This window comes from Macaca nemestrina, chromosome 7 (assembly GCF_043159975.1).
Source record: "Macaca nemestrina isolate mMacNem1 chromosome 7, mMacNem.hap1, whole genome shotgun sequence".
Taxonomy (NCBI): domain Eukaryota; kingdom Metazoa; phylum Chordata; class Mammalia; order Primates; family Cercopithecidae; genus Macaca; species Macaca nemestrina.
The window spans coordinates 144,628,763-144,641,826 of record NC_092131.1 but is presented as its reverse complement, the minus strand read 5'-3'; the positions used below and the strand labels follow the sequence as shown (position 1 = coordinate 144,641,826).

The 13,064-nt window shown below is 46.2% G+C and overlaps 1 protein-coding gene across 4 annotated transcripts in view; it reads left to right on the top strand.

The window, feature by feature from the left end:
• The window catches only part of LOC105489700 (cingulin like 1), a 175,644-nt gene that overhangs the window by 140,597 nt on the left and 21,983 nt on the right, over window positions 1-13,064 (top strand). For 3 of the 4 annotated variants that reach the window (XM_071066790.1, XM_071066789.1, XM_011754703.3), the window contains exons 9-12: window positions 2,268-2,474; window positions 3,884-3,988; window positions 9,255-9,407; window positions 10,675-10,845. In XM_071066790.1, coding sequence (XP_070922891.1) covers window positions 2,268-2,474; window positions 3,884-3,988; window positions 9,255-9,407; window positions 10,675-10,845 — 636 coding nt within the window. The remainder of the gene's footprint in view (window positions 1-2,267; window positions 2,475-3,883; window positions 3,989-9,254; window positions 9,408-10,674; window positions 10,846-13,064) is intronic. The other variant, XM_071066791.1, reaches the window with a different exon arrangement.

Here is a 13,064-nt window from a genome sequence, read left to right as displayed (position 1 = left end):
GGATATGAGTCCTTTATTAGATATATGACTTGTACTTCCTCTAATTCTGACGGTTGTCTTTTGACTTTCTTGGTGGCATCGTTTGCAGCACAAAAGTTTTAAATTTTGAAGAAGCTTAATTTATCTGTTCGTTCTTTTGTCACTTGTACTTTTGGTGTTGTAGCTAAGTAGCCTTTGCCTAACCCACGGTCACAAATATTTGTTCCTGTGTTTAAAGAGTTTTATAGTTTTAGATCCTACATTTGGGCCTATGATCCATTTGAGCTAATTTTTGCGTATGGTATGAGGAAGAGGTCTAACTTCATTCTTTTTCATGTGGATATCCAACTGTCGTGGCACCATTTGTCAAAGGCTGTTCTTTCCCCCACTGAATTGTCTTGGCACCCTTGTTGAAAAGCAGTTGGCTATAAATGTAGGGGTTTATTTCTGAACTCCCAATTCTGTTTCATTGATTTCTATGCCTACCCTCATGCCAGTACTGCCCTGTCTTGATAACTGTAACTTTGTCTCACATGTTAATGGGAGAGTTTGGGCAGAAATGGGCAATCTAGACTTTTGCTTTCCCTGGTCTGACCAGTTACTGGATTCTTTAGATCCTTCCTCAAGTTTTCAACCACACTTCGTTTCTTCTCTGTGTATCTTTGTGACATGTCCCCTTGCTGGTTTCGTTAGGAGATGATATCCTGATAGACCTGAGAAATTCCAGCTGTCTGACACCTTAGTTTTCTCCTAGCAATGCCAGTTAACTTCATTCTAACTCAGTTGCTTGGCTCTGATGGGCTTTCTCTGTTGTATAGAATTAAACATTTGGGCCATGAAATGATGCTCTGGTTCCTGAAACTCTCTAACTGGTTAGGTTCAGCAGAATAAGCTTACTATACTACTAAGAGATGTAAAGATCTTTCCATAAAGTCTATACAAGTGAGCAATTATAGCAGATACTTCTCCCACGTGGGCTGTGATACAGACTTTCAAAGCCTAACCTTGTCCTCCCTGGGCCTTTCTTTTACTGCAGGCGTCTGCAGCATTGTGTTGTAGGCACAAGATTTGCTGATATTGGCATCTTTGTAGTAGTGGAGAAATGGAGGACAGGCAAGAGATCTGCCTGGAGAGGTGGAACGCTGGGCAGGACAAGTGTTAACTCACTTCTTTAACATCACTTCAAATTGCTAAACCGAAGAATACAAAGCCCCTGTGACCTCTGGAATCAACAATAACCACCCTGAGACTGTCATTCCTTTCTGTTGTGAATTGTGTGCAGCATACCTAGAGCTTACACTATGAACTGTATCCTAATTTAAGCTAATTTAAATTTCTCTTTTCTGTTGGACATGAAAAAACCTGTACTCCGAAGCTGCCCTTCCTCAAGAGCTTCTATGAAAGAGCCTGGGCCGGGCACGGTGGCTCACGCCTGTAATCCCAGCACTTTGGGAGGCTGAGGCGGGCGGATCAGGAGGTCAGGAGATCGCGACCATCCTGGTTAACATGGTGAAACCCCGTCTGTACTAAAAATACAAAAAAATTAGCCAGGCGTGGTGGCGGGCACCTGTAGTCCCAGCTACTTGGGAGGCTGAGGCAGGAGAATGGCGTGATCAAGGCGGAGCTTGCAGTGAGCCAAGATAGCGCCACTGCACTCCAGCCTGGGCCAAAGAGCGAGACTCCGTCTAAAAAAAAAAGACCCTGCCCATGCAAATGGGACAGGGAAGTGGGTATGTCAGAAAGCGAGGGTTATGAAGACAGGTTCTGGATTCAGTCTGCCTGAATGTAACTCCTCCTAAGTGATCTTGGACAAGTTACTTAAACTATCCAAGTGTCAGTTTCCTCATATTTAAGATGGTGATAAGAATAGCACCCACCTTCTGGAATTGTTAAAAGGTTGAAATCCCATGTAAGGATCTTAACACAGGCAAGGGTTGGCAAACTTTTTCTTTCTAAAAAGAGCCAGAGAGTCAACATTTTATTCTTTGTGACACCGTAGGCTTTGGGGTTTCCGTTGCAGCCACTTGGGTCCTGCTGTTGTAGCTTGAAAGCAGCCACAGACAATGTGCAAATGGACGGGCGTGGCTATGTTCCAATAACACTGCACTTTTCAAAACAGGTGGAGGGCTGGGTTGGACCTGTAGGCTGCTGTTTGCTGACCCCTGGCTCAGCACAGGGCCTGGCTGAGTGGGCACAATGGGTTTTTCATAAATGCCAGCCGTTCTCCCAGCTTGGGGACAGCTCTTTGACACCGGTCTCCTTGTTCATTTGCTCTGTGTTTTTAACAGAATGTCGAGGTCTTGGCCAGCAGGAGCAACACTTCAGAGCAAGACCAGGCAGGGACCGAAATGCGCGTGAAGCTTCTGCAGGAGGAGAATGAGAAGCTGCAGGGAAGAAGTGAAGAGCTGGAGCAGAGAGTTGCTCAGCTTCAAAGGCAGATCGAGGACCTCAAAGGCGATGAAGCCAAGGCGAAGGAAACGCTGAAGAAGTACGAGGTGAGGCTCGCTGGGCCCAGACCCAGCTTTGGCAGCTGCTGCTCCTTCTTTCCTGCGTAATTGATTTCAAAAGTGGGGAAGGGATTTATTGTCATAATTTAGTTGGAAAGGTCAAGGCAATAGTGAATACATCCTCTCTGTAAGCCATTTCTCTGTTACCCCGGGAGTGGCATGACAGGGAGGCCTGGGAACAGGGAGGGTGAGGTCAGGTGGGAACACGGGTCTAGGCACAGGAATCCCCATGCACCCAGATACCAGACACACCCAGCCTTCCATGGCTTCGCATAGGCCTCTACCTGAAAAGGCTGTCTTAACACCACCATTAGACTGATTCTCACTCAAGACTATGTATTCTTTTTTAACTCATAGTTGATGTTTTTGAAGTGACACTGATTTTAACAAGCCAGTGACCTGGTTGGCCAGACCTCTAGAGTGGGAAGCTGGGAGTGAGAGTTGACACACTCTCAGCAGTAGGAAAGGCAGCTGACAGTGAAGGAGGAGATACACGTGGTCACTGCCTTTGTCTGTCCTGTGCTGCTGTCGTGGAATACCACATTGGGATAATTAAGGAAAAATAGAAATGTATTTCTCACAATTCTGGAGATAGGGAGGCTAATGTTAAGATACCAGCCTCTAGCGAGGGCTGTCCTTCTGTGTCGCGGTGTGAATGGCATCACATGGCAGAAGGGCAGAGGTGGAGTGGGGAACTGACTGGCCAAAGGGGGCCACACTTGTCCATTGACCAGGAACCTACTCCTGTCATGACAGCTTGAGCCCATTCAGAAGGGCAGAGCCCTCATGGCCTCATCACCTCGTAAAGGTTCTACCTTTTCATACCATTACAATGGTAATTAAACCTCCAACATATACATATGCTTTTTGGGGGACGCATTCAAACCATAGCAGTCATCCATCAGGACCACCTGGGTACCTTTTATAAAACTCTGTGTGTGGGGTCCATTCAATACCTGCTGTTTTCAGATCTCCAAGAATAAGACCGGATATTTGTATTTAAAAAAAAAAAAAAAATTACCCCAGCTGGGCATGGTGGCTCATGCCTGTAATTCCAGCTACTTGGGAGGCTGAGAGGTGGGAGGGAGGATCACTTGAGCCCAGGAGTTCATGACCAGCCTGAGCAATATAGTGAGACCCTGTCTCTAAAAAATAAAAAATAAAAAATCACTCGAGATAATGTGGATGTTCACACCTGGCTAAGAACTGGAACTGCAGACAGGCACACACATCCAAGAACACAGCTGTCGTGTGCCACCTTGGGTCCGTGACAGGCGCGTTGTGACTGTAGCCACTGCCACGTCATGGGTGTCTTCGACGTTCATTTAATTCCACTGAGTCAGTTTCATAGGTACAGCATACATCTAAGTGCACACTGACCCAGTGTTTCGTTGTAGGGAGAAATACGACAATTAGAGGAGGCCCTTGTGCAGGCCAGAAGGGAAGAAAAAGAAGCTGTGTCAGCCAGGAGGACCCTAGAGAATGAACTGGAGGCTGCTCAGGTAAACACCAAGGGCTGTTGTCGTTACTCCCTCAAGAAGAACGCACAGAGACGCAATACCACAGGGGCGTGCGGAGATTGTCCTTGGCCCTTTCTTTCCAGGTAGCTCCCTTTCACCCATAATAACCACTCAGTCATTTGAAGTATCTGTCTAGACCAGCAGTTCCCAACTGGGGGAGTTTGGTCATACCTGAAGACAGTTTTGGTTGTCACAACTGGGGAGATGCTACCGGTGTCTCGTGGGTAGAAAACAGGGATAGGGATGCTATTAAATATCCTATGAAGCACAGGACAGCACCCAGTACAAAGAATGATCGGGTCCCAAATGTCAGTAATGCCAAGGCGGAGAGACCTCGGTTTAGACGTTAAAGAGCTTGACAGCTTTCCAAAGATAAAATACAAGTTGTGTGAGAAGGCTGGCAGGACTGGCCCCCGAGGCGGTGTGGAGTCTGCTTTCTGGCAGAAGGCAATTTCCCTTCTCCTCTGGGCAAATGCACGCTATAGAGCACAGTCCTTCGGGATGGGTATTCTGAGAGGCAGGCGGAGGTCATTTCCTTGAAACTGGATAGCTATCGCCATTCCACATCAGTAAGTTCTTAGAACATTAGATTTTCCCATTTGAAGTACATTCTCAAGACAGGCCTGTCCTGCCATTCTGATTGACTTTGCACAGTGACCTCAGGGTGATGGAGGTGTGTCCTCCTCCTGTTGGCTCTCGGGATGCTGCTTAAGTATCTCAGGTGGGTTTCTGAGGAGGTGGAAGCCAGTGTTTTTGAGAGTTGTCTAAGAGGAAGGTTGTTAAAGTTTTCCATTCAGGACCCACTTGTAGTCAGGGATAGGTGAAGTGGGGGCATTAAAAGTGTTAAGAGCCGAGTCAGGTTCAGATTTGTAAATGCCTAGTTGCAGCTTTCCTGAAGAGTACTCAGCCTCATCTCCTAGAGTATAGAGGAGAGGAAGGATCCCCACAGGTCAGCCTAGCTTAGGGACTCTCCCCCAGAATCAGAAGTCTGTGCCTTCTCCTCCTCTTGGGACAAAACTCGTGTTTGCATATAGTAAAGTCCCAATTCAATGTCTGACTGCCTTCACTTTGGATTTTTTTTATTTCTTTAAATCTAGATCTTCATTACAAAATCTTGTGGGGTTGATTTTGTGTGGATGGCACTTGTGCTGTGCTGCTGTTTAAAGCTTAGGTTGGTTCCTGTTACCCAAGCCAGCTGCCAGAGTGTGGGGCTTAAATTTGTGGGCTGGTTGAGGGGCAGGAAGAAAGGAAACACATTTGTGCTCTATAGGAATAAACATCTGGACCTTCTGGGTATGTCCACACCAAGTCCCAGGTGCAGCTGTGGGTCTCTCAGAACTTTTCCTTTGGTCAAATAGGAACTTTTCGCACATATGGAAGTCGTTCCCCAGTTGGGAATCTGCGCTCAGAGTGAATTCAGTGCACAGAACAGATGATGGCCTTGGGGCCTGAAGATGTTAATGTAATCCCCACCCACCCCCACCTCCGGATCTCTAGCCTCGCCTTGGAAATTACCCCTGACATGTTACTTTTGTTGAGGCCCGTTTTCCCAGTGGTGTGGGGATGGTGAGAGTGCTTCGTGCAGTGTGTAGTCGTGTTAGCCACTGGCAGTGCAGCTGGTGAGAATTAAAAATGGGCCTGACAGTTGCACTGTCTTTAGCTGAATTATCTGGTCTTAAAAGCAATGCCATGAAAAAAGCACCATCACTCTAAAATACTTTGTTTCCTTTAAAATTGGAAACCAGATAGTCAGCTCCTTTTGTTTGGTTGCTCTTTCCGTGTACACTCTCGTCCTTGAAGCTGGCAGCCCAAAGGGACCTTGGCCCTTGAGGAAAGAAAAAAGTAACTGGGATTTTTCTCAGTCTTTGTGCTATTAGTCTATTGCATCTTCATGTATGATACATAGATTTGTTTACATAGTAGCCGAAGACCCCGGTAAATTTATGTCTGATTTCCCATGACTCAGTTAAAAAGTAGCAGAGGGTCATAAAGATGCCGTTCTTGGGTTGCTCAGTGCCCTACCGCTTGCTTCAGGACTGTGTTGCTATCTAGGGCTACTGGAACTGCACTTAAGGCAAGGCATCTGTGATTCTATTTAAAAGTGCCTTCTGCAGATGGGGAAATAAAGAAACCTTTGCTGGAGAAACCACAGTTCTTTCCTTCAGGAAGGGCTAACAGTGCATACGTTATTCCTAGGGCTTTCCCTGCCACCCCATTGGACTTTTGAGTATTGAGACAACCAAGGGAAAAGGGCCCAAGGCTTCTGCTGTTGCAGCCCACAGACACTGAGTGGCAGGGACTCTACGAAGACCAGCTTCCTTCTTGTTAAGCTGCCCATTCCTTGACACCTGTAGGCTTCCCTGCTACTTGGTTGTTGTTAATATGAGCTAATTGAGACCTCAGTCATAGGGTAAAAGTCTGCATCGGTTTACGGATAATGGTCCCCAAGCTCAAGGACGCTCACCCTATGTCTACCAGTGTTGTGTCTCGGATTCCCCAATCTGATATATTTTCCCTAAATTTTCATCTCATGATTCATTGATGAGCTTGTATTGCTGGCCTTGGAAATAGAATCGCTGTGGCTACAGAGCATTTCACTCCTGACACTGTGCACATGAAGGGTCAGAAGAATGCAAAGTTGCTAAGTTTGCTTCTTTTCGTGTGAATTTGGGACGTTTTCTCAGCAGTGACTTATTGGAACATATTTCTTGAATTACGGAGGAAGCAGACTGTTGTTCTAAACAGTGTTTCTCAACCTCAGTACATATTAGAATTATCTGGGGAGTTTTCAAATGCAAATGATTGTGAACGCCATGCTGAGAAAAATTGTGATTCCATCAGAAAAAGCTAGAATCTACATTTTAAGTACGGGCATCCCATCCTCGCTTGGTGATTCTAACATAAGAAGCCTTGGGATCGCTTTTGGGGATAGGCATTCATTTTTAACAGTTAAGTGTTTATCATATGCCTAATAGTGAACATACCCAGATAGACAGAAAATCTCTCCCTTGCCTTTACAGAGCTTACTACCTTGCAAGAGGCAAGCCTACAAGAAATAATTTAAAAATAATGTAGCAAATCTGTTCTTCTAGGCAATGTGTGTGTGTTGGGGTGGGGGGTGCTGGCAGGCCCTGGGCCCAGAGTGGTGTCTGTGGTGTCTCTCATGGTTCAGGAGAAGGAGCCAGGCAGCCCTGCCTGAGCCAAGAGTGGAGCAGAAATGCATGCATGAACCACATGGAGGCTGAGTAGAGCTGGGTTGGCTTGTCTGCTGCCTGGAGCCCTTGGGATTGGGGTCTAAATGGAGGAGAAAGAGAGGCTGGGGGATTCCTAGGGGGAGGGGGATGAGTTGGATCCTGAAGGTTCTATAGGAAGCCATTGGGGGCCCTCTGTATTTGTTGTTTTCATGAATTGACATTTTTTGGGACACGTGTTTTGAGGGTTTTGTCCCATACCATACTTCACTGGTTCTATAACTCCTCCTCACCCTTTACCCCAACACTGCTAAATCATCGATCAACAGAAACCCCAGGTTTGACTCTGCTTCTGCTGGGTGCCCAGCGGCAGCTGTGCTGGAGCCCACTCCTGCTAATTCCCCCAACACTGAACTTCTGATTACCTTTCTTTTTGCCACCATCTTTTCCCTAACAGCTTTTGTTAATCTTGGTTCTCTTGGCTGCTTCTCAGAGTGCAGCCAGCCCAGCAGAGACCAGGGACCGGAAGGCCGCCACGGGTAGTGTTTTAGCCCCATGTCACGTGGCTGGCAGAGCAGATCTGTTCCTATGCTCTGCAAACCAGGAGAGTCCGAAGTGATTTGGAATGTTTTCAAGATCCTGAGTTACTGCCTGTGGCAGCAGCTTGTAAACTGTTAAGCACTGTACAAATATAAACCATTGTTCTTGTGCAGTCACTGCAGGGACACAAGACCGGGTAGGCCCTGAGTTGTTCCTGTAGTGGCCCACAGTCAGCCCCTCAGTGCCTGACAACGTTTTCGAGATGATTCAGTCTGTGTTTGAGTCAGGTTGCTCTGTTTCGAGCTGTGCCTCTTCTTCTTATCCTGATACCTATGACCCTAATGCTTAGCCATTTAAAGAAACCACCATAACCTTCCTATAATATTTTAGGATTTTATTTTGGAATTGCATGTTGTTTACATAAAGAACATAAGTCTGTGTGACTTTGTGAGATGAGAGCCTCAGGGGAGCTGAGGGGAGTATTGCACTCAGATGGTTGTATTTTATGGTAGGCACTAGTATTTGGTGCTGATTCAATAAATAACCACCTACCTGACTAGTATTTTATCTGACTAGTGTCTCTTCCATTTAACACTTTCTGTTCATCAAGTTCATCAACCTGTGCATTTCCAAATTCCTTTTTGCCTGTGTCTGAGTCCCATTCATGGATTCTGTTGATGACAACTGCCTTCACCCAAGTGGACCTTTGTTCTGTGGGGTAGTGTTCTCTTCGTGATTCATTTTTAGTTATTCTAACTGTAAGAACCATCTGCATAGCACAGTAAATACTGGAATATTAGGTGTGATGCTGCGTGTCACAGGACATAAATTGCCAAGTAGGTTTAGGTTGTTGTAATATACAACTTGACCTCGATTTTCTTTTTTTTTTTTTTTTTGAGACGGAGTCTCGCTCTGTCACCCAGGCTGGAGTGCTGTGGCCGGATCTCAGCTCACTGCAAGCTCCGCCTCCCGGGTTCCCGCCATTCTCCTGGCTCAGCCTCCCGAGTAGCTGGGACTACAGGCGCCCGCCACCTCGCCCGGCTAGTTTTTTGTATTTTTTAGTAGAGATGGGGTTTCACCGTGTTAGCCAGGATGGTCTCGATCTCCTGACCTCGTGATCCGCCCATCTCGGCCTCCCAAAGTGCTGGGATTACAGGCTTGAGCCACCGCGCCCGGCTTGACCTCGATTTTCAAGCATGAACATTCAGGTTTTCAGACACTATCCTGAATGCCCACCACCAGCAGCCTTGGCCATGTATTTCTGTAGCACATTGTTTGTCTGCCCCTTCATTCCTGTGGATGTTTTTGGGTAAGTCAACTTTCCTTTTTGGTCCCTGAATTTCAGAACCAACAATGTCCTTCTGTCTCTGTGGCGGCTTTATTTTGATCTTCTTCCTCATCACGGATTTAACAGATCTGATTGCTTTGCAGTGTGACTGTGAAGTTCCCTGTGATACCCGTTCCTGTGGCTACCTGGTTGGTAGGTGACAGCACTGTCCTTTCCCTGCCATTTGCAGAGAAATCTGAGTCGGACCACCCAGGAGCAGAAGCAGTTGTCTGAGAAGCTCAAAGAGGAGAGTGAGCAGAAGGAGCAGCTAAGAAGGTTGAAGAACGAGATGGAGAATGAGCGGTGGCACCTGGGCAAGACCATTGAGAAACTGCAGAAGGAGGTGAGGGGCTGGAGGAGGAAAGAGGATGTAGGGCCAGATGCCTTTGCTGGACCCAGTCCCCTCTGAGGGTCTGGTGAAAGCCTGGGAAACCTGCAGTAGGTCTAAGCCCTAAAGTGTCAGGGATTTGCAGATCCCCAGAGGCAGCTCTTTCGATTTGTTGAAGAGATACAGAGAAACTGGTCTAGAAAACATGAATGCCAGTCTCCTCTGGATTCTGGGCACCAGAATCACCTCTTAACAGTTAGTAGAAGCAGCCTGTGTGTCAGTGCATATGGAACCGATGTTAACTGGATCAGAATGGATGTCTCTGTGCAGATTCTCTGCATTTGCATCTCTATTACTTGTCCAGGAGTGTGAAAGCAGCTTCAAAGCTCGGTAGTTGGCCGGGCGCGGTGGCTCAAGCCTGTAATCCCAGCACTTTGGGAGGCCGAGACGGGCGGATCACAAGGTCAGGAGATCGAGACCATCCTGGCTAACCCGGTGAAACCCCGTCTCTACTAAAAAATACAAAAAACTAGCCGGGCGAGGTGGCGGGCGCCTGTAGTCCCAGCTACTCGGAGGCTGAGGCAGGAGAATGGCATAAACCCGGGAGGCGGAGCTTGCAGTGAGCTGAGATCCGGCCACAGCACTCCAGCCTGGGCAACAGAGCAAGACTCCGTCTCAAAAAAAAAAAAAAAAAAAAAAAAAAAAAAAAAAGCTCGGTAGCTGCTGCTCTTTCTCCTCCTCTCTGCCCCACCATGCCCAGAAGGGGAAAGGCACCAAGCTGGCAGGCTTTCTGTATTCCGGGAGCTGACATGAGTGTCTGCTGTTTTCTGACGCGTACTGTGTACCAGACACTTTACTATTTTGTTTCTAACTAGAATTTTACCTGTATCTGCTGATAAAGTTCTATCTGTATCTGCGGATACTAATTCTGACAACAACCCTGTAAGGTAGATATGATTTCAGTGTTTCCAGTGTGGACACGGCCAGGGCCCAGAGAGGTTAATGAGATGCCCCGGTCACGTACTGGTAAGTGGCACAGCAGGCATAGGACCCTGAGGCTGTGTGCCTGGCTCCAAAGGACGTACCTGCTCACTCCTCCATGCTGCTGCCAAGTTACAGGTGCCCACACCTGGCTGGCTCAGGATCAGGCACTGGGCTGTCTCTGAAGGGGCCGTAGAAGAAAGGGAGAAGAGGAGATGTGCTGTGTGTTGAAATGGGACCCGGACCCTGGTCTCAGATAGAGCATCCCAGGGTGGGCTTACTCCCGTGTCACTTCTTCTAGATGGCAGACATTGTTGAGGCCTCCCGTACATCGACCCTGGAGCTCCAGAACCAGCTGGATGAGTACAAGGAGAAAAATCGCAGGGAGCTCGCAGAAATGCAAAGACAGTTGAAGGAGAAAACCCTGGAGGCAGAAAAGTCCCAACTGACAGCCATGAAAATGCAGGATGAGGTAATGCCTGGCCAGATAAGTTCTTCCTTTATCGCTTATCAAAGTATCCTTTGCCCTGAAACTCTTCTGTGAGGGACCTGGCGGTAGATTCGTGAGACAGCTTTTGTGCTTGACTCTTCATTCTTCACCTTCTGGATGGTTCTGTGAGCAAATGGCATTCTGGAGCACAAAGGACCCACTGACGGACTGTGAGGCTAAATGGACACAGCTTTAACCTGACCATTTTCTTGATGAATCTACAATTTTTTGCCTAACATGTTTAGCTGCCATTTATGGAGCAGCCGTGATGTGCCCAGCTGCAACCAGATGATTTATTTATGTGCTTTCATGTTTTAATATAATCCTAGAATAGGGATTACAGTAACTGACTGTTTTTTTGGCCATCCATTTATGAAAATACAGACTTTTATTGGGATGAGGGTAGCAGACAAGAGTTTCACAACAATAATGGTGAATAAAAGAAATCCTCAGGAATTTATGAGTACTGAAATGATTAAAACATTGGTTTTATATTTAAGAAGGATGGAGCAAAGAAACCCAAATGTTAGCTCCCTTCAGGCTTGGCCTCTCAAGAACTGAGAAAAAGAAAGGGGATGTTTTTGATTGTTTTAATGGAGAGCTGGAGGCTTCAAAATGTAAGCACAGCCTATGCTGATTTCCAGCTATATCTCTTGCCAGCTGGGTCACCTTGAGCAACTTACCCCAGCTTTCTGAGCATATGTTTCTACCTCTTTAAAAATACACCACATTTTAGTGACTTAATAATTAAATGAGATAATATGTGAGACTGTGTAGCAGCGAGTCTGTACATCTCAGACACTTCATAAATATTAATTTCCTTTTCTTTAATTTTAAGGCTTATTGTTTTTCATGGACAGTGCCAAGAGCACCAAGATTCCACAGGAAAACATTTTTTTTTCTTTAAAAAACAAACTTTAATTTCTTTGATGATCAAAGAAATGTCACCCATGAGTCAGTGCTGAAACGGTGTAAAAGAACAATAGATATTTATTGCAGACTTCTAGAACACTCTTGAAAGGACCTTGATAACAGATCCCTTTTGGCTCAGGGTTATATGATACAGGACTCCAAGTAAGAACTGAAATTAGCCCACTGACATCACAGTTCTCTTTGGCATTAAAAAAAAAAAAAAATCACGTTCATTACTACAGCACAGAGGCAGAAGGATTCAGATATCTGCCAGAACACCAACAAGCACCTGGTCTGATTTGACTTCAAAAGATCACAGTGTCACAATGACCCCTGAAAAGTACTTCCCATTGCGTTTTATATAATGATTTTTATGATAGAATCCTTGGGTTGGAAGGAAATGTAGAGATCCTCTAGTTAGATAAGGAAACTGAGGTCCAGAGAGAATAGTTAAGGCCAGATGGAGACTGTTGTTGTTTATAAAAGAGCAGTCATTCCAAAATAAAAGGATTCCTTGCAAGGAAAATAAAGATGGTCCTTCCTGGATTTTTCTCACTGATGCAGCCCTGTGAGACGCTGTTTCCATGTGAGCAACAGACATGGACACCTCATCATTCTGCAGGGAAACTACAGTGAGATACCACCCTTGACTAAGATGCTAGAGTGATGGAGTTGTTGAAAACAAAAGTGAATTGACAAGCCAAGGTCACTCTGGATCCTTGAAAAACTCAAGCTCAACTCTGTTCGCTGCCCCTCTTCTTGTGTTTTGATTGAGCTGAGTTGAAGATCTTGGTTTTAAAAAAAAACACAAAAACCCAAAAGCGACGGGGTCCATTCTAAGTGCTGTAATAGTTGCTGCCTTTGCTTTGAGACAAATAGACATTTTTCACCCATTCTACCTTCCGATAAGCTTGATCTTTGGAGAATCGAGACTTAGTGATTACCACTGTTCAGTTTATTTTCTAAATCCTTTTTAGCAAGGGTGATTTCAACTACTTAAAGCACTAGGAAGTTCAAAAGTTGTTTGCTTACTTATGATTCAGGATACATTGTTCACAGACACCACGCTAGTTATTCTCTTCTGCCGGCTCCCGTCAAGGACTCTGAGTATGACGGGGCCCTTACCAGGTGTTAGGAGGGACCTGCTGGGTGTGGAAGGTGGAGCTGCGCTGAGCGGTGGAGGAGGGCACGCCGGGCATTGGGAAGGGGGACAGGAAGGAAACGCAGGCTGCACATTTGCCTGTCATTCTTTCTGACCCTCATACCCATGTTCTGTTTTGGTATCATCT